This window comes from Geotrypetes seraphini, chromosome 2 (genome assembly GCF_902459505.1).
Source record: "Geotrypetes seraphini chromosome 2, aGeoSer1.1, whole genome shotgun sequence".
Taxonomy (NCBI): Eukaryota; Metazoa; Chordata; class Amphibia; order Gymnophiona; family Dermophiidae; genus Geotrypetes; species Geotrypetes seraphini.
The window spans coordinates 421,356,600-421,384,537 of NC_047085.1; the positions used below are offsets into that span (position 1 = coordinate 421,356,600).

The 27,938-nt window shown below is 41.6% G+C and overlaps 1 protein-coding gene across 5 annotated transcripts; it reads right to left on the minus strand.

Annotated features, from left to right (window-relative positions):
- Positions 1 to 115: 115 nt before the first annotated feature.
- On the minus strand, positions 116 to 27,935 carry GATAD1 (GATA zinc finger domain containing 1). Of its 5 annotated transcripts, none has more exons than XM_033931167.1 (7): positions 27,856 to 27,935; positions 21,523 to 21,558; positions 15,029 to 15,263; positions 13,606 to 13,731; positions 6,178 to 6,237; positions 2,551 to 2,734; positions 116 to 1,562 (listed from the first exon to the last, which is right to left on the minus strand). In XM_033931167.1, exons 3-7 carry the CDS (start codon positions 15,251 to 15,253, stop codon positions 1,372 to 1,374), a joined length of 786 nt encoding a protein of 261 aa, XP_033787058.1. In that variant the 5' UTR covers positions 15,254 to 15,263; positions 21,523 to 21,558; positions 27,856 to 27,935; the 3' UTR covers positions 116 to 1,371. The 5 variants fall into 5 exon arrangements, with proteins under 5 accessions (XP_033787058.1, XP_033787059.1, XP_033787055.1 ...); XM_033931168.1 differs by lacking the exon at positions 27,856 to 27,935 and adding an exon at positions 27,254 to 27,272; XM_033931164.1 differs by lacking the exon at positions 27,856 to 27,935 and adding an exon at positions 26,221 to 26,438.
- Positions 27,936 to 27,938: the final 3 nt, after the last annotated feature.

Genomic DNA, 27,938 nt, shown 5'->3' on the forward strand with positions numbered 1-27,938 from the left:
GGGGAGGGAATGGAGACAGAGAAAAATGGAAGGAACAGAGAAAGAGGGTGGATGCTGGCTGGAATGGAGAGTGAAGAGAAGATGAGGAAAGCAGAAACCAGAGCTTACAAAAAGGTAGAGAAAAGATTTTTATTTTGTTGCTTTAGAATAAAGTAGTATTGTAGATGTATTGATAAACATTTATAAATAGAAAATGGAAATAAAGTAATGTTTTTATTGGACTAATTTTAATACATTTTATACCAACTTTTGGAGATCCAAAATCCCCCTCCTCAAGGGTTTTCCGTAATAAAAATATTTAATGCTAAAATAAATTGTGTTAAAACATATGGCAAGGATGTCTGGTCTTTGTAGAATGGCTCACCAGGATCACCCAAGTTTCTAATGTCAGTTTATATTTGAGTTAACCTTTTTTCTTCCTTTTTTGGAGAGAACAGGGTCACCTTGGTTTATATTCGGATTGGTTTATATTTGAGTATATATGGTAATTAAACTAAAAGAACCTTTAATCCTAGTGATTTAAAAAAAATAGATTTTTGTTTTTACAGATAATGTGCACCTAGATCACAAGTTACAAAAGCTTGAATAACGCTGAAGTCCCAAAAAAATGTTTGGTGATGAGAAAAAAAGTATGAACGAAAAAGGCAAGACCGATGTCCTGTCAACCAACAGTATTTTTATTTTCTAGTTGCTTTGTCCCAACGAGGATCCAGGTTTCGGCATGTATATATACCTTCCTCAGGGGACACTGGGGGCTCCTTTTACTAAGATGCGCTAGCATTTTTAGTGCATGCACAAAATTACCACGCGCTAAACTGCGCATTATGCTTCTAGAATAATACTAGCTCAATGCTGGCATTAAAGTCTAGCATGCACTATTCAGCACATTAAGGCCCTAACGCACCTTAGTAAAAGGAGCCATGGGTATAACTGCTGGTAACAAATAGCTAGATGAAAAAAAAATCTGAGTACGCTTCAAGGAAACACAAAGCAGCATACTCTGATTTTTTTCATCTGGCTATTTGTTACCAGCAGTTATAACCAGTGTCCCCTGAGGAAGGCATATATATGTGCCGAAACCTGGATTCTTGTTGGGACAAAGCAACTAGAAAATAAAGACACTGTTGGTTGAAAGGACATCTCTCTTGCCTTTTTCATTGTTCTGGATTCAAAACAAGGCAAGATTTTCTCTGTTTATCTGTTTGAGAAAAAAAGTAAAGCAGCTATGCAATGGCTTTAAAATTTTTTTCCTGGTGTAACAGTCTATATATCTTAGGTCTGCATTTTCCAGCATGCCACTGGGATGCCTACCAGTAGAAAAATAGGAATAAATTACTTGACCATCTGAAAACATGAAACAAAACAGAATAGCTACAAGCTATTGGCAACTGTTTCTTTGATTGTTATTGCAGGCGTAGGCCCAATGTGAGTCCAGATATAGCCTTTCTCTGGTCGAGTAGGAATCGTAGGGAAGGGAGATGATCGAGACTTAAAGTATTCAGAAGGTGCATGACAGACAAACTCCACGTACTCCATTTTCCTGGGGAGATCTTCATCCGGCCCTAAGAAGAGAACCACATAAGAGTATTAAACTCAGGAAATTCTGGGGAAAATCATGGGTTAGGGTCTAGTAGATCTGCAGAGACATTATGACAGCATTATCCAATCCAAAACTGCCTTTAGATGGGTAATGTGTGTTGCTCTATTTGTAAATATTCCTTAGGGGCCACTGGAATTTCCAGAAATGATTCTTCTCATAATAATAATAAAAAAATATGATTTATACTATAAGGAAAATATCCTAAAATTAAGAGACAGCTGCATAAATGTGTCAAGTCCACAAATAAAATAAACACAGAAGTCAAACTGCAAAGAACTGTATACGCTGTGAAGCCATTAAGAACTTCTCTCATCAGCTCTGTCAGCTATGCCATCATAGCTAGAAGAGTATCTGGGACTGCAGAAATCCAGCAAGAAGCTGTGCTCACACTGGGCTGTTTGTTTTTCCTGCCCCACTGTTCGTATAGCCTACAAATGCTCACAGGCATAGTACATAAGGTTTCAAAATAAGGGGTAAGCAGACTGATCCCAGAGTGGACAGTCCTGACCATCTCACAATTTAAACTATCAAAGTTTAGAACTCAAAATGAAATAAAAACATTTTTAAAGAAGCACAACTAAAGAGAATGTTTTCTTTCTTTTTATTGTATGTTTTGGTCTGGAAGTTTCTTTTTGCTTGTTTGAGATTCTAGTTTAATCCGACCTGGCCTCTAAGGGACAATGGTGCAACTGTCCTATTTTTATAATGTTCAGTAATCCAAGTCAGCACAAGAAAGGACCTTAGTCAGGAGCCTCAGACCACAATGCCCTCTGGAGCCTGGTATAGCCTTAATCCAGAATCCTCAATTATCATAAAGTAATTTTGTAACAAAAAGGTACACATTTTAGGGGTATTAAATCTCTGGAGATCCAAGGTCCAGCCCTGGTAATGGTAGTATAAGCTTACCATAAGAGATTGCAAGCAGGAGACAGCAAAGTGCTAGAACTTACCTATGATGTATGATGCTGGATCAAACTCTTCCTTGGGGCTGTGTAAAGTAGGAATTAGCCAGGTTAAGGCTGCACTTTTCTCACAGTACTGATCCTGAATAAAGCCTCTGATCTGAGCATAGTATGCTTTGCCATCCTGCTCATCAACCACCGAGACAACATCTCCAATCTGATAATACACTCCCTGAAACAAAATACAATTTTACCTCTGGCATTCCAGACAAAGGGTAAGTATATTTCTAGTCAAAGATTGCAGACATTCAGAGATGGCAGAATATGAGAATTCTGAGCCTATTCCCTGAGCACACAGTCTCAGCAGGCTGCCTTGATAGTGGCACACAAACCCCAGCTTTCCCAAACCCAATCCTAATCCTAATATCCATCTTCATACATTAGTGATAAAATTGCTATGGTAAAAGATAATATATTACTCAGGAAGAAGTTGGAAATGCAGGAGAATAATGGTCGAATAAATAATTTGAGATTTATAAATTTTCCAAAGATCCTGTCAACTTCTCCCAGAGAAATGGTGAAAAGATATTTTATGGAAATTCCTGAAAATTCCTGAAAATTCCTTACCTCCTCTTACAAGAGTGTATTACTTACCTGCTAAGCCCCAATTCAAAGAAGAAAACATGGAGGAACCCCGGGAGAGGTCATTGGACATTTCAGCAATATTGGAACAATCAGATAGAGAGTTGGCGGTTCCAGCTACTCTCTTGTTGTCTGTGGCTTTGGCTCCAGACAAGGATTGGATATTGAAACTTTTCTTTAAAAATAGGTCTAAAGACTTCCTGGGGCAACATATTCAGATTTTCCCAGATGTCTCCAGAGAGACTCAAAAAAGAAGGAAAGAATTTTTAATTTTAAAACCTGGAGTGACTCAAATAGGGGGTAGTTTTTTCTTGAGATATCCATGTAAATGTGTAGTGAGATATTTATCATTGAAATATATATTTACAGAGCCATCTCAATTGATTAGTTTTCTCTCAATGAAACGTCTTGAAAAAGGAATAACAACGTAATAACGCCTATGTGAAATTAGCTCCCTGCACTTCAGTTAGACAAGGATTTTTCTTGCTTAATTAATTTGAAGTATATAAGTTCTGCTCTTAATAATGGATTCAATAATATTGAGGATTAGTGTGAGAACAGCTAGTTTGGTATTTCCTTGTAGCAATATTAAGTTTGGAATTATAGTTTAATATGTAGTTTGATCTCACTTTTCTGTACAAGATGTATATGCTTGGTAATATTGTAAAATGTTATAAATAAAATAATAAAAAAAAAAATAAAAAAAAAATTGCTATTAGAGAGATGTAGTCTCTTCTCATAAGAGATCGAAGTGCTACCACCATCATGTCCTGAACTTCCAAGGAATAAATTAAAAAACCCCAAGATAGATTGACTACAATGGATAAAAAAATAAATGTACTTGAATCTCGGAGAGAACGAGAGCCAGAAGGCCTTGAGCATGCACAGATGCTCAAGGCCCAGCCCAGGCAAGAGGCGGGAGATTTCTTTCAGTGGCACAACCGGCAGATGGGATAAGGAGCATGTTTGCGAGAAAGGGCAGGCGGATGCCGCTTTCAGCACGGGGTTGCGATGCAGTTCTCGCGGGGTTGCGTTCTCGGGGGAGGGGGGGTGCGATGCCGGTTAGAGTGGGGGGGAGGGGGTGATGGAGCAGCGCTGGTAGCCTCGGGGGTGGGGGTGGGGAGGAGGAGGAGGTAGAACGAATCAAAGCTAGTTTCCATTCATTCCTATGGGGAAACTCGCTTTGATATATGAGTAACTTGATTTACGAGCATGCTTCTGGAACAAATTATGCTCGTAAACCAAGGTTCCACTGTATAGTGCAAAATATAGACAGCAGATATAAATTCTCAAAACTTACACATTTTGATCACTAAATTGAAAATAAAATCATTTTCCTACCTTTGCTGTCTGGTGATTTAATGAGTCTCTGGTTGCTTTTCCTTCTGTCTGTGTATCCTTTCTTTCATTTCTTTCTTTCTGCACTCAGGCCCAAGAATTGTCCCTTTCTATTCCCTCCCTCTTTCCTTCCTATGTCCTTAGTGCCCCCGGTGCCTTCTTCCCATGTCTTTAGTGCCTCCTTCCCATGTCCTTAGTGCCCCCAATGCCTCCTTCTCATGTCCTTTGTGCCCCTTCCTGTCTTTAGTGCCCCCAGTGCCTCCTTTTCATGTCCTTAGTGCCCCTTCCTGTCTTTATTGTCCCCAGTGCATCCTTCCCATGTCTTTAGTGCACCCAGTGCCTCCTTCCTATGTCCCTCTCACTGCCTTCCACACTTTGTCCCACGCCCACCCCCGAAGGCAGCCTGCCTTCCTGTCTACCTCTCTCTCTCCCTCCCTGGCCAAAGCCAGCCTGCTTGCCTGCCTACCTCCTTCCCTCCCTGCCCTGCAAAAAAAAAAAAAAAGCCTCCCTCCTTCCTTTCCCCTGCTCTTACCGCCCTGCTGCAACTGCTAAAGCTGACAGGAAGTCTTCTTTCCAAAGTCAATTCTGACGTCGGAGAGGATGTTCTGGGCCAGCCAGGCAGTGATTGGCTGGCCCAGAACGTCCTCTCCGACGTCAGAATTGTCGTCAGAAAGAAGACTTCCTGTCGGCTTTAGCAGCAGCGGCAGGGTGGTAAGAGAAGGGGACCCGGGGAAAGGAAGGAGGGAGGGACAGGAAATGATCGCCTGTCCCGTTGTCCCCGAGCATAGCTTCGGAACGCTGTCCCAAAACTGTGTCTGGAGACAACGGGACAGGAGGTCTGAAAACGGACCGGCACCAGTCCGCAGACCGGCGGTTGAAGACCATTTTAGTAGCCTTCCTCTGAACCGACTCCATCCTGTTTATACGTTTTTGAAGGTACGGTCTTCAGAATTGTACACAATATTCAAAATGAGGTCTTACCAAAGTCTTATACAGGGGCATCTATACCTCCTTTTTCCTACTGAACATACCTCTTCCTATGCACCCAAGCATACTTCTAGTTTTCACCATCACCTTTTCAACCTGTTTGGCCACCTTAAGATCATCACTATCACACCCAAGTCTCGCTCCTCTTTCGTGCACAAAAGTTCTTTACCCCCTAAACTGTAGCGTTCCCTCGGGTTTTTGCAGCCCAAATGCATGGCCCTCTTAGCATTAGACCACTCCTCAAGCTTTGTTAGGTCCTTCTTCATGTTTTCCACACCATCAGAGGTGTCTATTCCATTGAAGATTTTGATATCATCCGCAAAGAGGCAAATCTTACCTGATAGCCTTTCAGCAATATCACTTACAAAAATGTTAAGAAGAACAGGCCCTAGAACCGAACCCTTGAGGCACACCACTAATAGCATCCCTTTCCTCAGAGCGATCTCCACTGACTACTACCCTCTGTCGCCTTCCACTTTGGGGTCCTTACTGAGGATGCTCAGTTTATTTATTAGATGCCTGTGTCAAAGGTATTGCTAAAATCTAAATACACCACATCTACAGTGGCACTCTCCCTCTATCCAATTCTCTGGTCACCCAGGCAAAGAAATTGTTCAGATTTGTCTGACAAGACTTATCTCCTTCCCACCACGTGACTGCACACCTGTCAGATGCAGAATGAAAATCACTCAGACAGAAAGAACATACCTTGTGGAAGATGGATTCAGCTGTGATTATGGTGGACACAACTTCTGGAGCCTTAATAGGCTAAAAGACAAACAAAAAAGGTTATTGTGGTACAAGTAGAGAGTGAAACAAGAGCATGTTTCAAGTTTTTAATCCTGCCAATGTGGGTGCTTTTAGGTAAAACCAAAAACTAAGATTCATCTAGTCTGCTAAACCTGTCTCCTTCTACAGACCCTACCTGATCTCTGTAGGAGTTCACTTCTTCACAGGTAATGATCCTCTGTACTTATCCTACACTTTCTTGAGGTCTGCTACTGTTTTGGATGTTACCATTTCTCTCAGGAGATGGCTTTATATAACCTCTACCTTTTCTATGAAGAAAGGATGTTTGAAAACAACAGGTCAAAGAGCCTTTCTAGAAAAAATGTATATACTGAACTGTGAAGAAAAAGAACAAAACCAAACACCCGATAAACACAAACATGCAGGTTGGACTTAAGGCTAGGTGGAGCAGTTACACACCTAGGAAACACAGAATGCAATAAATATCATTTTAAGATTTCTCTTAACTATAAGTTGAAATTTGTTCTTATCTGTTAATTTCCTTTTTTTTGAGTCCTGCTAGACCAATGCGTTTATTTATTTAAAAAAAAACTTAAAGCCCACCTAAAACCTAAGCTGGTTACAAAATACATACATAAAATACAAAATAAAATCAATAGCATAAAACAGGCATGCCCAACTTTGAACAGGTCATGATCTACTTTTTCCGGCCCAAACTGCCAGTGATCTACCACCATGAAAATTAAGTTTCAAATGAGTTTCAAATTAAATTTTAACCCAATAAAGTTGGAGGATTCTCCCCCCCCCCTTTTTAATGAACCTTCTGTCATTTACTTGGATGTGATCAGCTGTTAAACAAATTAAGCAAAAACAAAACAGAGAGACAAAGATCCACTAAGAACTGTGAGGGGAAATGGAAAGTACATTTTTTCTTAAAGTTTTATTGAGTAATAACTTTCTTTAACTTTTATCAAGTAATTTGTGTTAAATTTAGGTCGAGTATTGATCTAGGCTGATCTTGCACAATCTTTAATATTTCTCATTAGTGAGACGTCTGAGCCTGCATTTCATCCATCAGCTTTTTGAAATTGGGTGAATATTGCATGAGGGCTAGTCTCAGGGAATCCTGGAGATGTTCATCTGTCATTTTGAAACATTGTGTACTCTTGTTCAATGATAGCAGCTGTAGTTTCTTTAATGTTCACATCTACTTTGAATGGGTATGACACGTACTCCACAACTGTCCCAATATTTTTGGAAGTCATAGAACCTATTTTCAAATTCCTGGATAACAGAACAGATTTCTGTCACATATTTCCCATTCTGAAAAACAAAATTTGGATATTGTTCCAGATGGTCCTGCATATTAGGAAAATGATCAAAAGTGTTGTTTGCAAGGTCAGTCATCATTAGCTCAAATTAGCTCTTGTAGGATGAAACTGTACTCATCATCTCACCAATGCATTTGTTTTTACCTTGTAGTTTAAGGTTCATATCACTTAGTTTGTCTATAAAGTCAGCAAGAAATGCCAGATCACATAACCACTCCTCATCTTCCAACTCTGCCTGGTCATCTCCCCTCTCCTTCAAAAAACTTTAGGATTTCATTCAGCAAATCACAAAATCTTTGCAGAAATTTATGCCTACTTAGCCACAATACATGTGCAAAATGATTTCTGCTGCCCCTTCATCAAGAGTAAGACTGAAAAGCCATCTTTGAAGTGATCTTCCACGAACTGAATTTACAATTTTGAAAGTGATGTCCATGACAGTCTTTGCATTGAGTCTCTTGCTTGCCAAAACTTGCTGGTGAATGATGCAGTGGTAAGAAAGGAAATCTGGGAAGTCGTCATGCTGTTTATAGAGGGCTATGAAACTCTTAACCTCACCTGTCATTGCTCTTGCTCCATCAGTAATGATGGAAACAAGTCTATGAAATGGAAGATTACACTTTGTCACAAAAGAATGGAAAGAACAGAATATTTCCTGACTGGTAGTTCTCCCTTTTAAAGAAATCATTCCAAGTAGTTCTTCTTTAGCAATGAAGTCTTCAAAAACCATCCAGATAAACACTAGTAACTGGGATATGTCTCTTATGTCTGTAGATTCATCCAGTTGGAGTGAGAAAGCAACACAATTTGAAACATCCTCCAACAATTGTTCAGTTGTATCTCCACACATCTTTTCTATTCGCCGCACGATGGTGTTTCTTGACAATTGTACATCTTGAATAGCAGCTATGATCTCTTTCTTATTTTTAAATCCTTCAAAAAGATTGTCAGCTGCTTCAAGAAAAACAATCTTTTACAAATTCCCCTTCAGTGAAAGGTTTACATTTCTTTGCAATCAGGTTGCTGACCTTGAAGGATGCTATGGTTGCATTGACCGAATGTGACCTTGGCTTCGCCATCAACAGTTGTTGAGTAGCCAATTTCGCTTTAAGTTCTTTGAGCTTCAGTTTACGAATTTCATTTTTGGGTAGACAATCAGCATCAACCTTATTGCTATGCAGAGCCTTATAATGACATTCCAGATTACCCTTTTTTGGGCAAGGATACTGGGACATTACTAATTAGACAACAACACTTGTCTTCACCATGATGAAGTAGTCCATTTCCCATTCATCATGAAAGTGGTAGGTTTTGATCTTCTTTGAACACTCATCTTTGTTATACTAGGGTGACTGGATGTAAGAAAGCCAAATCTGTTAAATTAGTATAAACACTGGCTGAATCTGGTCCAAAATTGTCACTGTCCCAAAATATTAAAGATCAATAGGAACTGAAGACCTCTGGATGTTGTGCAATACAAGGACTGGAGATGCCAAAACCACTCATGCAGTTCTAAAAGTAAAAATAAGAATTCATCATACTGGCACTCATAATCAAATACCACCAAACAATCATCAAAAAACTCAAACACCTGTCCAGCAAACCAGATGAAATCAAATACCGCCAAACAAGTTCAAATACCACCACAAGCGATTTAATAAATTCTGCACAGTGTAGAATCAAAGCAAAGGCAAAATAAAATTGCAGTGTAGAATCAACACAAAGGCTAGGCAAAAATAAATTTCAGAGGCAAGCAAAAGTCACAGTGGTTTGAACCAATTCGAAGGCAAGTTAGAACAAAATTAGAAAAGCCCGCCAAAATCACCAAATTCTTGACACTTTGTTGTGTCTGCCCAAAAACGTTTAATGAAAGCGAACTATAAAGCGACCAACGACCAGCACATGACACAACTAATATGGTAAGTGTATTCAGGTAAAGCCCCGGTGAATGAATATCAACTGGTATCTAACACACCTCTAAGGGGTGTTGGGGGCGGGGGCAGGAATTGGTGATTCTGAGAGGCAGAAGACCAGGTATGAAGCCGAGCCTGTGGGGTATCGTCGCAAGGCGTGGGTAGCGGCTCCTTGGGGTACCCACAAACTATTGGCACGAAATCAACAAGCGCCCCCAAAGCACCTGCAGGCAAGATTCCCACAGGCAGGGAAAAAAGACAGGCAAAGGATCAGCAGTGGCGGTAAGCCCTCGGCAGATGACCTGCCAGCACGAACTCTCTCCTAGCGACGGGGCAAACTGCTGGAGAGATGGATCCAATTGGGGTTGGTGATCTACCTCTGATTCCTTCGTGATCTACCTAGTGGATTTGCCTGGCATAAAATAAAAAGTAATAACAAAACATAAGAATTTCTCAACCTGCATTTACTACTTCCCATTAAAAAGTACTCATCTATTTAAAAAAAGATTCTACAAACAGAGATGTCTTCAAAAGCTTTTTAAAGTGCTATATGTTACCCATTATCCTTAGCTGTCCAACTAAGTTGTTCCACAGATGGAGATAGAGAATTGAAGATTCTGATGTCATCAATGCAACAGGTGGTACAACCAGGAAATGTGCCAATGAGCTAATGCCATTGACTAACAAAGAAAGCAACATAAATAAAAAATAAATTATTTAAAATACTTATATCCCTGCATAATCCACATTTCTTGGAAGATTAAGTAAACAAATAATAAAATATATTTTAAAAATCAGAACACTCAAAGTCACCTTAAGAATCAGACCTGGGATCCCCCACTTTGCTAGTATCAACTTCAATAGATCATTGTACAAAAGAAGGCTTTTGGAGGCCTCTTCAGGCTCTCCAAAATTAGGGAGCCCTCTAAAACTCTGCAAACACAGAGAGAACCATAAGGACTGCTAACATCTGATCAATGAGCGAAGTCAACCCTTCTTGATGAAATAGACTCCAGAGTCTGGAGAGAAGCCCCCAGAGAAGAACCCCTTCTAGGAATTCATTCAGTTCCCAAACATCATTCACAAAAGGAGAATGAAGAAAACTAGGTGGATCAGCCACTCCTGCCACCTCTGGAGGACCATGACTGCATTGGTGACTATAGATTCCTGGGGACACCCAGGACGTGACCCTTGGGAGGGCTTGACCACTGGCAATGCCCTAGTAGCTCCAAGAGTACCTGCCCAAGACACTCCATTAGAAAGGCCAAAAAAAATGCCCCTCTCCTTCAACACTAGGTCTAACAGTGGGGGAAGCCACCAGGCAACCCCTCCCCCAAGGCTGGGGAAAACTTCATTTTGGACTGCAAGTGTGCAAAACACAATGCAGGAATATGATGGCTGGCATTACCATAGAAATGAGTTCAGATGCAGTGAAAAAACAGATTTCCTCAAGTGTGCTCCTGCCCTGGGAAGAGTCCTAGGCATTCTCTGGTTTCCACATGCAATGCAGCACTATCCTCATCGCACACAATGCAAAAGGAACTGTCTGTTGTGCTTCAGCAGTGGGACCTGCAGGCCCTACAACAGAATCAGCAAAACAGAAGCTCTGGAAGCGCTGCACATGCCCAAACGCAGACATGCAGCTCTCCTCCAGCTCCAGAAAAAGCAGAATTGGCTGTCATGTATCCAACTATAACAAGCCTGCTACCTGCTGGGCAAGAAAGCTGTGCTTCAGCCTGCCATTCTGTCCCTCATTCTTGTCTTTTTATTTGTCAAAAAGCAACCTGCTTGTTAAGATAAGAAACAACAGCAACCAATGCCTTTTTTCTGAAGGTTGGGGGAGGGGAAAGGGAAGGAGGGTGATTTATTCCAGCTGCTTGGCCCCATAGGGCCCAGCATGGCCCTGCATACAGAGCTAAAGCCAGTAGATCAAAACTCCAGGCTGCAGAGAAGGAACTCTTTCTTAACCTCAACCAGTGGACTGGCTTAGATCCTACCAGAGAATCTCCTGGTGAGACTTCAAACCAGAGAACCAAAGGTTGAAGCCCGAGACTCAGGGAATCTAGCCCACAAGCTGATAAAAACACAAGAAGAGTGAAATTGCAGTACCAGTCCACCTGCATATCTGCTGGAGACAGAGAAGTACTGGAAATTTTCTGGCTGCACCACCTGTTCTAATGATGATGTCAGACTCTGTCTCTGCATCCATCTGCTAATAAGGAGATACAACCATAAGTCTAGGCTGGTCTAGCAAGATGATAAAAGGAACCACATTTAAAAATGGGCACCCAAAAAAGACTACTGTACAAAATACGCATAAACCCTTGGCCAGGAGCCTTGTGAACGATATCGGAAAAGTAGAGCTTGGAGACTAAGAAGGTCCTGAATTATTGTAAAATACACAGCTGGCATGACCTATGTTCTCACTAAGCAGAATGCGTGAGCCATCGCTCATACATTTTACATGGTTATTCACAAAAACACTGACTGGACCAGACTGTCAAGCAAAATTAAAACTATAAAAAATTAACTAAACTAAATCAATTACCATATGTGTGATGGTTTTGTGTGCGATTTAAAGAAATGCATTGCTAATATGGAGATCAAAAAGTTTGGTTTTTAGAACTCGTTGCTCACAAGACAAAAAAAATCTGCCTGCACTTGGCCACTCCTTAGGAGGAAGCACTGGGCACGATAGCAGACATATGCAGATATATTTAAATCATCCCTTTCTGGGCATTTTGGGCCCAATTCTATAAAGGGTGCTTTACTCCTAGGCATCGTTCAGCACAGTTGTCAATCATCTGCTAGGCGCTGCTTATAAGAATTATGGTCTTAGGCTCCGATAGGCATTGAAAGCTAAGGCGTACTGCTATTTAGGCCAGGAATTCCTTGACCTAAATGAGTGCGCCTAAGTTAGATACCTATTTGTGACTAAGTCAAATCACGCCTAAAATTTGCCCCAAATCCACCCCCAACCACGCCTACTTGCTGGTAGGCACCTCAGTGTAAATGCCTACCTCGAAATGGTGGGCACCTACCAGCTAATTGTTTGTTTGTTTTTTGTTAGAATCATTTTCATTTTTCAAAATAAATATATAAAGTATACAGGTAATTATTATAAATATACAAATTTATAAAAGATAACTCAAACATGAAACAGACTAGTTGTACATATCACAATTAAGCAGGGAGATAGTATTGATTAATCGATTTTTAAGCTTTTTGAATGGTGCTTTCAATTATCAGCGCCGATTAAGCCAATTAAAAAAGTTAAGCTAGGTGCCTAGATTAGCTAGGCGTAATTTATAAAATCAGGGCCTTCTTTTTTTTTTTTTTTTTTGGTATCCCAACAACTTCCCTTCGGCTCACTTGAGCTTTAATTTCACAAAGTTAAAATTTGGTGCTATGAGTTTTCATTCGTAACTAATTAAGGCTTTCCTCCCAGCTTTTATTCCTTTCATACTGCCCTCCCCCGTATACAAAGAACAGTAAAACACAAAATAACCTTGGTGTCTTAGTAAACAGCAGTAGGTTCCTGTAGAACAGTGGTCTCAAACTCGCAGCTCGGGGTCCACATGCGGCTCGCCAGGTACTATTTTGAGGCCCTCGGTATATTTATCATAATCACAAAAGTAAAATAAAACAGTTTCTTGATCATATGTCTCTTTAGTTATAAATTGCAATATTATTATTAAGACTTAGCCAAAATGAAAGATTTATAAACTATAAAGAGTTTTACCTCATGCAAAATTGTCATTTCTTTAATAAGACATTAACTATTTTTTCTGAGGCCCTCCAAGTACCTAAAAATCCAAAATGTGGCCCCCACAAAGGGTTTGAGTTTGAGACCACTGCTGTAGAAGAATATCTCCATATCTCCCTGACCAGCAGACTTGTGATCCTTTGGCATACTAGCCGATACCTTATCTTCATGCACTTACCTAACTAGCCTCGAATGTGAGGTAGAGCTTCCCAAGACCGGGGCAAAATATAAAAGGACATGTTCAATTGCTACTTTAGCTACCAAACATCTTAACTCACAAAGGCCTTCCCTGTACCAAAGTGGGTATGAAAGACCAAATGTTATCACAGATCCCAGCACCAACAATTCCATTGCACCGGAGTACTTGAAAACATACATTTTTCAGCTTGAATATGTGTCTTCTTCCCTTGCCTTTGGTGGAGACTTTCTTTTCAGCGGTGGGAGCAGACTTGTACTTTGTGTTGCGGAGGCGTGCTGAGCGCCGGTGCATCTCCTGCTTGGACTGCATAGCAAACATACAGAGTCAGCATTAGGAAAAGCACTGGGTGAGTCAAAGAGCTCGTATTCTCTAAATAGCCAGCAAAAGCCTGTTTCTTGAGGAAAGGCAAAACAGGAAGACCATAAACCTGACAAGGAAGAGGTTGAAGTGAATCTGGAGTTACAAGGGAGGAGGAGAGGGTTTTTTTTTCTCAACAATCCAATAAAGGGGGAATTCACTGATGGTAACTAGTGAAAGGGAAGTATTTCTAGTGTCTTTCATACTGAGAGTGCTATAGCAGGGGACTGCACTTTATTCCAATGTAAAGTGCATCCTGAGCCATGACCAGTATTCCCTGTTGAGCTACGAGCACACCTAGCAGCTGTGTACACAAAGGTTTTGCTGGCTTTCTTTATTGTAAACATAGGATATAGTAGTGTGCACATAGTGTCAAGGCTGAAAACTTGCACAGAAATTTTTTTTTATGTGAACAAGGGTCAGCAAAAATTAGAGAGAACATTGGCCCAGACTTACGTTCTGAGGTGAGCAGGTATGCAAAGTGGCACAGGACACCGAAAGAAGACAAAACCTTTCTGCTACTTAAGGGATAAAAAAAAAACGGCGCCAACACGGGTCTTTCCCATGTGCTAAGGCCACTTTTAGTGCTGCTGGTAAATGGCAAATTTTTGCAATAATGGCCATAAGCTACATAATTTTCCCGCTAGCACGCTGCCATTAGTGCATGAGCCCTTACTGACACTTATTTGATAGGCAGCAAGGGCTCATGTGCCAACTGGTGCACAAAAATGCCCCCACACACTGATTAGCATTGTCATGTCCACTCTCTGCCCTCAAATATTTTATTCCCATGTAGTTAGCGTGTCCACATGCAAAACTTACTGTAGGATGTCCGCAGTAGGCCATTTAAAGGTGCAATAAGCATGTGTTACTGCTTAACCCAGCTTCGTTCAAGGACCACTATATGTTCTGTTAATGACTTGTTCACGTATTGCACACACATCTCTGTTTAGATTCTAGACTCTGAACAAACAGTATCAACACAGAAAGGAAATGGGGCAAAATTTAAAGCCGCCACAGAAGGAGGACAACAAACTTTACTAAATGGGCATAAAACGCCTTGGGATCTATTTATCTAAACCCAGTTCTGGGTCCTTAAATAGACAGAAATTTAAGGCATGCTCCATTCTGCTCACTGGGTGCTTCTGAAACTGTACACAGCTGGTGACTAGAGGGGGAAGATAGGTAATCCAAGAAGACCATGCTGGCGAGACACAATGGCCTGCGAATGCCATTAGCTCACCTGTTTGCTTCCACCGTTGCTTTGCTGAGAGGAGGAGGACGTGCCTGTAAAGCCGGATCCACCGGAAGTGTTGCCGCCACTATTGCCACTGCTGTACGAGCCACCGCCGCTGCCGCCTTTGCCAGTGCAGTTGTTGCAGAGGATCTCACCCTGGCTGCCCTTCTTCCACATAGAGGAAGAGTTGGTTTTGCACATGGTGCATGTTGGCTTCAGACCAAGCGGCATCACTCCGGCACTGAAGGTAAACAGACAATTAAACACTAGAGAACAAGAAGGAAATGCATTCTTGTACATTGGAGACAATCTGAAACCCCCACTTTTACCTTATGGAGAGATGAAATAGTTACATTGTTGAAAAGGGAATATTTGGATGTTAAGCGAGGCTCACTTTGACTATGGAAACAGTATAAAGAAATGCGGTCACCTATATGGGATGGTTTGTCACATACAGCACGTAGTATACTATTGAATTCTTGATGCTGAAGGGAAGGGAAAAGGGGAAGTGGGTTGTTTATTTTCACCTGTTCCTAGTTATATTATTTAAAGCTTCTGTGAAATATCAAACGCGGATACTTTATATTGCCAGATGTATTGAAGGTTGATATTTGTCACAGTATGAATTCTGTTAGGTTGTATATCAAGGGAAATTCAATATATATCATATAAAAAACACCTTGCTTCTCCAGCTAACCCCTACCCTGGCATCCTGTCTGTACAGCGCTACATATGCCTGATAGCGCTCTAGAAATAATGAAATATTAGGTTCTTACCTTTGCTAATCTTCTTTCTTGTAAATCCACATTTTATTCTGGGACCAGAGGGTTATTTCCATCTACCCAGCAAGACTTTGTAGGAAGCCTCAAATTTTAGAGACTTAAACCCTACCCCCTCATACCTCATCATTATCACTGGTTCTGTAAACATCAGTCAGTAGCAAAGCAGCCAGGGACATTTGTAGAGGATAATAACACGAGAGAGGGGAATGGGGAAACTCCATGACAAGTAAGTGTATTCTGTTCACAATTAGAAATGCAAAACAGCAACAAGTAAACGACTGAATCAGTATAGCAAACATTAGTAACCTGAACGATAACAGTAGTGCTATAAGTAGAAACAGCATGCACTGAGAAAAGGGACCCCCTAACTAGGGACCCCCCCCCCCAAAAAAAAAAACTGAGTGCGAAACCCAAACAGATGGTATTCTATAAAGGCTTGTCAGAAAAAAGAAATCCAGCTTATCAGTACTTGAAAGGCAGACAATTGGCGAATCAGGAAAATACAGGGCGGATTCCCAGAATTTACAGGAAAGAAGATTAGCCAAGGTAAGAACCTAATCTTTCGTTCTTCTACAATCCCACTTTATTCTGGGACCAGTGGGATGTAACAGAGTAGTCCTAGAGAATCAGTGTGGGACTGAAGAGCCCGCTGCCAAAACAGAGGCACCAAAAGCAGCATCCTGCTTGGACACCAAATTAAACTTGTAAAACTTGGTGAACATATGCAAAGAAAACACCTCTGGTAGAATGAGCTCGCTCGGAGGGGGGGGGGAGGGAGGTTTCTTTACAGCCACCATGTAAGCCACGGAAACGGCCATACGGATCCACCTGGAAATGGTGGCCTTAGAAGCAGACTTATCCTTGCTGGCAGGATCCGCTAGAACAGACAAGTGATCAGAGAGGAGAAACTCGTTGGCGACTTCCAGATACCGCAACAAAAACATGTGCATGTCCAAGGACTGCAACACGCGGCCCTACTCCCTTGAACCAGAGGAAGCAAAAAAACAGGAAGTTGGACTTCCCAAGTCATGTGAAAAGGGGAAATTGCTTTCGGAAGAAAGGAATCCGCAGCATCACACCAGAATTCAAAATATGCATAAAGGAATCCCGGCAGCAGAGAGCCTGAAGTTCCGAAATTCCATAGGCTGAGGTAATAGCCACCAGGAAGACTGCCTTGATCGTAAGATCCATAAAGAGCCCCTGCTCAAAAGGCTCATATGGTGGACGAGCCAAAGAGTAGAGAACCAGAGTAAGATTCCAAGTGGGACAGGGTAGGTGCAATGGAGGCCTAAGTCGCAGAGCACCCCACAGAAAAAGAGCCACATCCAGGTGAGCTGTCAGTGAGCCCCTCAAAGAGGGAGAATTCATACATGAAAGACAAGCAATCTGCACTCATTGTGAAGCTACTGCTAGGTCCTTCATCAGACCATCCTGCAGAAAATCCAGGACATGAAGAATCGATGGAACAGACAGGTCCACTTGACTCAGGGTGCACCAGGCATGGCAACAACTTCAAGCCTTTGCACAGGCCGCCCCAGTGGACTTCCGTGTGCTGTGAAGCAATGTATCAATCAACTCCGAATAGCCCCGGCTAGTGAAGGCTGCGCGCGTAAGAGCCAAAGGGGTCTGGACCCTGCAGCATAGTAGAGCATGCAGGGAAACCACCTAAAACCCCCTTTTTAAACCCCCCTCCCCCCAAAAAAAATATCTGATTCAAGCTGTTAGCTTCTACTCACAGAAACATGTGCTGACAGGAAAACACTGCAGATAAGAGCTGAACAGCTCACGGGGAGATCCTCTGCCTCAACTTGCTGGAAAGCTGAACTTTGAATCTTCCGACTGCCCCACCGGCCTGACTTCCATGGCCAGTCACCTTCACCACCTTCAGACACGCTACGCAACACGCCTGGCAGAGGAATGCAGTCTGGCTCTGATCCTGGGCGCACCTCCATGGAACCACATAGCCGGCCCTCAACCTACTAGTGGACGAACCTAGGGTGAGCAAGCTCCCAAAGGAAGGTCCCTGAGCCTGATCAGGCTATTCAGGGGGATTACTGACAAGCAGACTTTTCCCAAATCCCCGCAGCATGAGAGCAAAACCGCAAACACAAAATACTGAAATTAAACGAAAATAAACACAAGCAGAAAAAATAAGTTCCTACAGCTTAGCTTGTAAGAAGGAAGATCGATGTTTACAGTGATGAGGTATGAGGGGGAGGGGTTTAAGCCTCTGAAGATTGAGGCTTCCTACAAAGTCCTGGCAGGTAGATGAAAATAACCCTCTGGTCCCAGAATAAAAGTGGGATTGCAAAAGAATTAACAGAAGTAGTAGAAGCAGAATCAATATAGATTATAGTCAGACAGCTTCCCGAGTGATTTCTGGTTTCTTTTAGTAAAAGAATGCATGCACAACTGATCCGATGTGCCATGCTATCTTGAGCTGACCCTCTCATTTTCTCTGTACTTTTACTTCTCACTGACTAGCATCATGAAAGAGGAAAAAATCTGATATTGTTTATGTTTCTTTTATTATAGGGGCTATAACAAATTAAATAAACCATAAATAACTAAGGGGTTTAATTTGCTGCTTTAGATCAGAGGTTCTCAATTCATTGTACACGTACTCCTAGGGGTATGCAGCATTGCATGGGTCTCCCACCCTCCTCAACCCCTGGTGGAGCCTCTGTTGTCACCACTGCAGCCGCCCTGCAATTCATTTTGAAGTGTTGCATTCCGCTATCCCTGCTTCTCCCACACTACTCTGGTAGCAATTCCTATACGCTGCTTGCCACTAACCCGGAAGCTTCTCTTCTGCTGGGTCCTGCCCTCTCTCAGAACTTCCTGTTTCTGCGCAGGTGAGACGCGACAGAGGAGAGAGAAGTAGAAATGAACATGGGGTGGAGGGGAGTGAGAGATGATGCATGGGGAGAGAGCATGTTAGTTGTGAATGGGGTTGGGGAGAGATGGACCCGGGGTGGGGCAGGAAGGAGGGATGTCACACTTGAGGGATGGGGTGAGGAGAGAGAGAAAAAGTGTGCAGGAGGCAGAAAGTGTTGGACTCATGGAGAAAGAGAGGGAGAGATGTTGGATGGGGAAGGCAGAAAGGAGAGAAGGAGAAATGTCAGAGACAGCGGAAGGGAGAGAGGGCAGAGTGTGAAAGGTTGGACTCATGGAGGGGGAGATAGATTTTGGTTGGGGGAGGGAATAAGGATTGAAGGAGAGGAAGTATGCAGGAGGCAGAATGAAAGAAATGTCAGGCCAAGGAAAGGGGGAGGGCGGGGAGGAGAGAGATGGGGGGCCATGAAAAGGGGGAGGGCGGGGAGGAAAGAGATGGTGGGCCACAGAAAGGGAGAGGGCAGGAAGGAGAGGAGAGAGATATCAGGCCACGGAAAGAGTGAGGGCATGAAGGAGAGGAGAGAGATGTCAGGCCATGGAAAGGGTGAGGGTGTAAAGGAGAGGAGATGTCGGGCCATAGAAAGGGTGAGGGTGTGAAGGAGAGGAGAGAGAGGTCAGGCCAAGGAAAGGGTGAGGGCGTGAAGGAGAGGAGGAGAGAGATGTCAGGCCATGGAAAGGGGGAGGGCGAGAAGGAGAGGAGAGCGATGTCAGACCACGGAAAAAGAACAGTATATAAATGATAATTAAAATTTTCTCTACATAGTGTGTTTTGTATAGTTTAATTTTGGGGTTACAATTATGTATTGTTAATAAGAATTATATTGTGTGTATATGAAAAATAAATGGAAGAAATTGCATTTTAATTAGTACCATTATGGAGCAGGGTCTGAGGCAGAGATTGGGCGGTTGCTGGTTGGGGGTACTCAGTTGATATTATTTAGACTTAGACGGTACTTGGCTTGAAGAAGTTGGGACGCACGGCTTTAGGCAAGGCTGCAAATTTCGTATCCCAAATAAGATTGGTACCCTTTTTAGCATACATACTAAAGCTCAGCCAAAAGTTCAAGAGACCATCTTGAGACCACAGCCCACCCAAGAAGAGACTAAGAAATGATTACTACTGATAAGTGAGCTGAGGGGTCACAGCTAGCAAACTTCTACCTAGTTCTTATCAAGGAAGTCCCACCTGCTCTGCTCCTCTAGATCAGTGTTTCCCAACTTCTTCAGGCCAAGCACACTGTAGAACAAAATTTTTTCAATCAAGTACCCCTCGAGCAGCAGAGATTTTGAAATAGACATGTTATTGTTAACTAGGCTAAATCATATATATCAACCACTTCCCACTTTTATAACAAAGTGCATAGTATAATCTACATACAGGGGGAGGCCTCAGTAATGGGGCCTACGCGTAGTCGTATTCAATGACTGAGGTATTCAGCGTAGTTATTTAGCTCCTTTATCTCCAATCATCGGCCACACTCCAGTATCTCTTATTCTAAACCACTTAATCCAACCCATTTTATTTATAAAAGATTTCTAATAACTTATTCAAATTTTTCTTAGTTTTTTATAAAAATTCCATAATACCATATCTTCCTCTAATTTATGTTTTCTTTTAACTTATCATTGTTCTTTTCTTTGCACTAGTTCAACTTCATAAGACTGCACTGAAACTACTCTTTTAAATCAATACATATTTTCATTTGCATTCAGCAAATCATAGTTACATGCTGCTAGAGAGTTACTTAGCTTGTCAGCGCTTGTATTTCAAAAAGAGCCAACGTGGCCAGCGTTTCATGGATGACACTTCAAAACCACTGCATCAGGGCCAAATTGGGCATCCGTGGAAAATCAGGGGCGGGAAATTGCATAGCGACACCAGGAAATACTTCTTCACCGAGAGGGTGGTTGATCGATGGAATAGTCTTCCACTACAGGTAATTGAGGCCAGCAGCGTGCCTGATTTTAAGATTAAATGGGATCGACATGTGGGATCTCTTCACAGAGAAAGGTAAGGGAGGGTTATTGGTGGGCAGACTGGATGGGCCGTGGCCCTTATCTGCCGTCATTTTCTATGTTTCTATAGACTATAATGGACGCATTAGCATTTAGCGCACGTTAAAACGGCTAGCGCCTTAGTAAAAGGACCCCAATGTAAAGGAACAGCTTATTAAAATAAATGAAAAGGTCAGAAAATAATATGGCTATGAGTAAACCAAAATATTTTAAAATGAATTGACTGGATATCGCTGAATTGAAATTGGGAAAGTGAATTCCAAAACCTGATAAAAAAACATTCATACTGAAAACAAGAGTGCCTTTATTGACAGTGAAAAGATGTGTGAAATTTGCACTAAATAGAATTTATTCATATGGTGGCTATGGTTCTTTTTTTTGTTGTTAAATTTTTATTCATTTTAAAACCAGCACAAAGTGCAACATATCAATTAACACAATAGACAGCACGCAATTCCTTCAAATGATACAATAAATACATAACCCCCTCCCCATCCACCCTTCCTAAAAGTGTAAAAACACTTAATATAATGCAAATGATCAAGATAAACAACCTTGCAATCAAATAAATTAATTACATGGCTATTATTCTTGAAAATAAAAACTTGCATTTTATCTAGAGTACAGCTTTTCATACTTAAGAGGGTTTGGAGCTCACTTCTTCAATTATTGACAGATGAATCTATGCACAAACCATCACTAATAAGTTTTAGCCTCTTAAGAGACCTAGGAGGTAACCACCATCACCATATTTCACCCATGTGTGTACTACTGCAGAAAGCTCAATCTTCAGCAACATTCTCCTACCTTGTCTTAAGAGTCACTTTGAACAATGATGGCTACCTGTGGGGAAAAAAATGTCATTAGTAAAATATGGAGTGCCATGCCAAGGGCACATAGAAGTTTGGATGCAAGATAAACAAAGACATTTTGCAGAAATAAGCTAGTTTTTAAAAAAAATAGGACTCACTTGAGAATTAAAGACACTAAGCTCTTCTCTATTCTGAAAAATAGAACACTTCCCAGGATGCAGGTTGTCAACTCTGAGGAAGAAGGAACATAATTTTCTCCACCCCATGAGTCTACACTAACACACACAGCTCTGAATCAATCCTGTGTCTTTAACACCCCCTAAAGATAAGCAAGTCGGAAAACCTAAAAAGAACCCGATGGGGTTCATATAGTTTGTTTCTAAGAACTAAATGCAAGCCAAATCAAATTAATTAGCCAGTGGCGTACCTAGCATTTGTGACACATGGGGAAAGCAACAGCCGCCTCCCCCTCTCCACTTGGTATGCCACTGGAATTAGCAGAGAAAAAGTCAAACAGATAAGCACCATAAATTAAAAACTCCCCCCCACACACAAAAAAAACATATAACTTTTCTAATATTTTTCTGTTTCTGGTTTGCTTTATAATCCGAGCAGGTCTCATATCTTTGTTTTCTCGGTCTCCTCATAACTTCTCTATTCAAACATTTTATCTTCCTTTTCCTTTATTTACCCTCCACATACCTGTCTCCACTCTTAACGCTCTCTACACCTTTCCCTCAGTCTAGCTTGTTTCTCCTGTCCCCAAGAGGCCCTTCACATTTGTTCTTTATACTGATCTTTCATCCCTAGTCTAGCCAATCTCTGCCCTCACACTGCTTCCCTATTTAAATTCTCTTCCTGACCCCCTTTCAATCCCTTCATAGGATTTTCCCATCACTACATGATGAGTTCAGTAGGTTTGAGCCCTGGTATCTCCATGCTCTTTCATGCAGTCCTCATACTGCTAAATACATATATGCCAGTATGTGAAGATACATTTACTCCTGGCAGAATTCTGTGCAAATAAAAGCAAATTCTGCAAGTTGATTTTTCAAAATTTAAACAATAGTTTTACTAATTATTATCCATTCCTTTTCAAACTCAATGCACTCCTCGTGTCAATATTTCTACCCTTTTAACTGCCCTTTCATCAATTTTCTTACCACCCCTTCCTCCCCCCTCCTTGCCTTTTCCTCAAGGTTCTACCATTCTTCCTCCACCATTATAATTCAGCATCTGCCCCCTCTTCCTTCCCTCCCCACCCCTGTAGACTGACATCTGCCTGTCCCCTGTTGCATTCTCCCCAATGGTCCAGCTTTTCTCCAACTCTCTTCCCTCACTCCCATTGCCAGGCATCTCGCCATGGGAGAGGAGAGAGATGCCAGACCATATGAGGGGGTAAAGGGGAAGACAGAGATGTCAGAGCACAGGAGAGAGGGGGATTAGATGGTGCACAGCAATGGGTATAGCAGGGAAGAGAGATTGAAGAAATGCTTCTTATAGGATAGTTGAGAATAGGGGAGAAGAAAGAGAGAGATGATGGTACACATGGATAGAAGGGAAGGTAAGACATGGAAAAGTAGATTTTGAGAAGAAAGCAGTAATAAAGTTGAATGTTAAAAGTTAATGCCAAATGTAGGGCAGAAAGTGAAGAAGGAGAGAAAAACAGCAAATGGATAAGAAGACCCTGGAAATACAAGATCACAGACAGAAGGAAGTGCAACCAGAGACTGGGAAAAGATGAGTAGATCACCAGACAACAAAGGTAGGGAATATGATTTTATTTTCTATTTACTAATTAAAATGTATCAGTTTTGAGAATTTATATCTGCTGTCTATATTTTGCAATTCAGGAAGAAATTAATTTCTTTCTATTTCTCTGGTGTTATAATGGATGCAGAGTCTGGTATCTTAGGGTTTCATTTGTGTATATTAGTACTTTTAGTCTGTGGTCCTGTGTTTGCATAGGGGTTATAATCTGTGTTCTGCATGTGTGACCAAGGCCAGGTGCTCTGGTAGGAATGAATGTTGAGAAGCATACAGTGTGCTTTGTGTAGTTTAATTTTGTGGTTAACCATTATGTGCTGTTAATAAGATTATATTGTGTGTATATATGAAAAATGACTTAGCGAAGTTTGAAGAATGAAATTTGGCAGCTAAAATTTAATGCTAAGAAATGCAAGGTCATTGAAGGGGGGGGGGGGGGGAAGAGAGCAGAGAACCAAACAATTTCCATCTACAGAACAAAGCGATCTGGAAGGGGAATAAAAAAAGGATCAAATTTGAGAGAGGATGGGTTTGTATGCAAACAGATTTCATACATATTCGAAGAAGAAATCCTGAAAACCAAACTAGGTTATGACCCTAAGGTATGAGGGGACTCACCCCTGCCCTAGGCGAACCTTCAACCTCATGCCCCCTTCATTTAACTTTCAGGACTCTAATCAACACTCCACCAAGACGGCATGCATTTAAATGTTAACTTTTGTGGTGTCTGTGTGTACCTATCTATATAAATAGAAACATATCACACACAAATAATGTGAGCAGTTTCCTAAAGTCAGTTATCCATGTAAATAGGCTACATGAAAATTACCCACTCTTTCCATAGGTAAAAGTATGCATGGACGGATCTTTGAGTTTCTGTGCTTGACTACAACTGCTCTTTGCTGTCCCCCAGAAGCTGCTGCCCTAGGTGACTGTTAGTTTTGTCTAATGCAGTAGTTATTGAATCTGTCCTGGGGGACTCCTAGCCAATCAGGCAAATCTGCATGCCTGTCACCTTTATTATATGCAAATCTGCCTCACACATATTTATTAGTGATTATCTTGAAAACCCAACAGATTTAAGAGCTACAAGGATCGCCTCAGAAAACTGGGATTATTCACCCTTGAGAAGAGAAGACTGAGAGGGGATCTGATAGAGACTTTTAAATTGCTAAAAGGAATCGATAAAATGGAGCAAGCTCACTCACCAGCAGGGGGAAAGGATGGAGAGCAAGAAATAGCTTTATTCACATTGGCGAATGTGACCCAGACTCGGACCAGAGGTCATGGCCTGAAGCTGAGAGGGGACACGGCCAGGACAAATGTCAGAAAGTTCTGCTTCACACAGCGAGTGGTGAACGCCTGGAACTCTCTCCCGAAAGAGATGGTGGAGAAAACTACCATTCTAGGATTTAAGGGAAAATTGGACGCACATCTTCTTGCAGGACACATTGAGGGATACGAGTGACTAATGTATGTGTCAGGGTACGCCTGGCTGAGCCTCCGAGTGTGCGGATCACCGGACTGGATGGACCCCAGGTCTGATCCGGTGCAGGCATTTCTTATGTTCTTAAGAGCCACTGGTCTAACGGTTGGGCCAGCCCTGCTCTCAACATTCCAGAGGAAAGGCATATCACATGAAACTGTGACACCCCAGGTGGTCACTGAGTGCACTCCTCTGAAATGGGGGCTGGGTATAAGCCAGATCCTCCAGATTTCATACATTCCACCTTAAATTGGGTCCATATACTGTATAGATGGATCCAGAGCATGTAGCTTTTAGTTTTGCAAAGGTCTCCAGTTGGAAGTCAAAATGGAGATTTTCCACCAGATCAAAAATGAGGACCTTCTAGCTTAGAAGTTTTTACTATTCTCATTCATAAAATGTCAATAAACAGTCCACCCAAGCATCCTTTGAATTTCAATCAAGCTGCTATAGCTGTGCTGGATCCTTCAAGTGGAATCCAAAGGATCTGGCTCCCTTTTCTTCAGTTTGCCCAAATGTCCTCTGGATCTTTCAGTGACTTCTAAAGTGGAAAGAGATTCTGACTTCCTTTTCTTCTCCATGCTCCTGATGAAAAGCAGCAAAGGGAGACATGGAAGTTGATTTGGTAAACTGCTCACAGACAAGAAGAGGGAGCCATATCCTCTGGATCTTAAACTTTCTACTGGTATGATCCAGTGCTGCTCTAGAAACTCAGAGATCTTATTTTCCTGGAACACAACATACTCAAAAACCTGTTTCCTGGGTATTAAAAAAAAGTAAAGCATGCTCAAGTTTTCAACTCTCTTATACTTCCCTTCCCCAGCCAAGTTTCTCTCTCTTCATGCTAGGCCAGTGTGAAAATCTTTTATAGAAGAGGTGGCAAGTATTCCATCTCAAATTGAGTCTGTGCATCAGCAGATCCAGAGGATTCAGAGAATATGGCTTTTGAGCAGCTGGAGATATACAAGAAAAGAGAGCTACATGATCAGCACAGATAAGAAAAGGGAGCCAGATCCTCTAGGATAGCTCCGCTGGGAGACTCCAGTACGTCTCCAGAAGCTTAAAAACTGTATCCTCCAGAATTAAAATCATGTGTTCAAGGCTTGTGCAGATGAGGCCAGAGCTTGCAGGGATGGAACTGGGACAGAACTCACAGGGACGGGATGAAGATAGATCCCGCAGGGACGGGGGACAATTTGTCCCCGTGTCATTCTCTACTCCAGATCCTATGATTCACAGACCAACATAAGGTGGACTACAGAGGATCCGCCTTTTACCTAATCCTCCCCCCTCCACCTCGTCCTAGTCTTTTAGTTGTGTTTATTTTGCAAAAGGCCCAGCATTACACTTTCCAAATCCTGATTTTTAATTATCTAAAACCAATTAAACCCATGCATAAAACAGATCTATATATGAAGAAACACATCCAGCTTTCCTTACTTTTCTAGAAGTCTGGACCACCAACTCCCAGGAACCGATTTCCTTCACACAGAAAAGACAGTTTATTTTGATACCTTGTTCTCTAACCTCCAAAATCTGCCTCGAAAACAGCTATTTGCCGTCATCGCGTTGTGAAGGGTAAGAATCAGCACAAAATCTCTGAGAGTAGACAGAACCAAATAAGGAGCACCAGAATGAGACTTGGAACGCATTGAAAAGACATGCTATTGGAGTACTAGACTAAGACTCGGGAAACACGGAGAAAAGCTATTGGTGCACCAAAATGAGGGTTGAAATACTCAGAGAGAGGCTATTGGAACACAAGTATGAGGCTTGGAATACAAATCCGATTAGGCTTTACGCCACAGTCGAGTTTTCTTTGTACTTTAATTTGTACGTACTAAAGTTGCAACTTGCCGATCTTCACCCAAAGATCTGGAAGTGGTAGACGAACCCATAAATTTCTACGCTTGAGTCTGCCACGCACAACATTCAGACCGACGATGTTTTGTATTGTGTTTAATAGTGGGAGATTTTTTTTGTACTCTACAGTTATGATTGGCATTTTTTCTACGGTTTATGTTTTTGTTTCACTGAGATTTCTTTGCACTAGGCAAAATATAAGAGAGCTTTCCCAGTTTATTCCTATTGGGCTCTGAGAAAAAGTTGGGGGAGGGGGAAATAAATAAAATTAAGAAAAAGTAAATTAAAATAAAGTAAGAGAAAAAGGAAACCAATATGGTTCTCTAAAGTAGTGGCAAAGAAAATAAAAGCAAAATAGTGGGCATTGGGGGGGGGGGGGACCCAAAACAACTCAAGAAGGGGTGTGTAGAAAGGAATACCGGATAAGACTGAAAGAAGCTAAGACGGAGATTTGATACAAACGTTGACATATTTAAAAGGTATTAATACAGAACCAAATCTTTCCCAGAGAAGGGAATATGGTAAAACTAGAGCGCATAAATTGAGGTTACAGGGCAGTAGACTTAAAAGCAAAGTTAGGAAATTCTTTGTCACGGAGAGGGAGGGTTACCTGGAATGTCCTCCCGAGGGAGGTGGTGGAGAGCAAAATGGTGACGGAATTTAAAAAAGCGTGATATAAACACTGGATCTCTAAGCAGAAAGTGAAAGATATAGATTGAAGAACTAGGGCTAGAACTGAGCAGACTTGCTCGATTTGTGTACCGTATGTGACTATACGGATGGGCTGGGGAGGCTTCAACGGGAACTACAATAATTTGGGATGATTTAGAAAGGCTGGAAGTGAGCTTGGACAGCAACTCCAATTGTTGGAACCTAATGATGGTGTCAGTCCGACTTCTACAGCAGAAATATCAAAGGAAAAAAATAGACTTGGGCAGACCAGATGGACCACGTGGGTCTTTTATCTGCCGTCATTTACTATATTACTGTGGGGGATTTTCAGCAGCCATAGAGTGTTATGTTTAAGTGAATGGCTGTACTGATTTTGTATGTGACATTGAAAGAAAAGTCTGCTCTGAGAAAAATATACTATACTGATAGTAACAGAGAAAACTGAAATGGAATTTTAAATAGTGTATACCTTAAAAATGTGTTAAATAGCCTCTTGTTGCCTGTACAGTCAATTTTATTAATGTCACAGTAGCCAGATACCTTGAATAGACGGTCAGGACAACCAGTGGATCTTTATAAATGAAAAGTTTCAGATTCTTTCAAAATAATGTTATTTTGTTTAC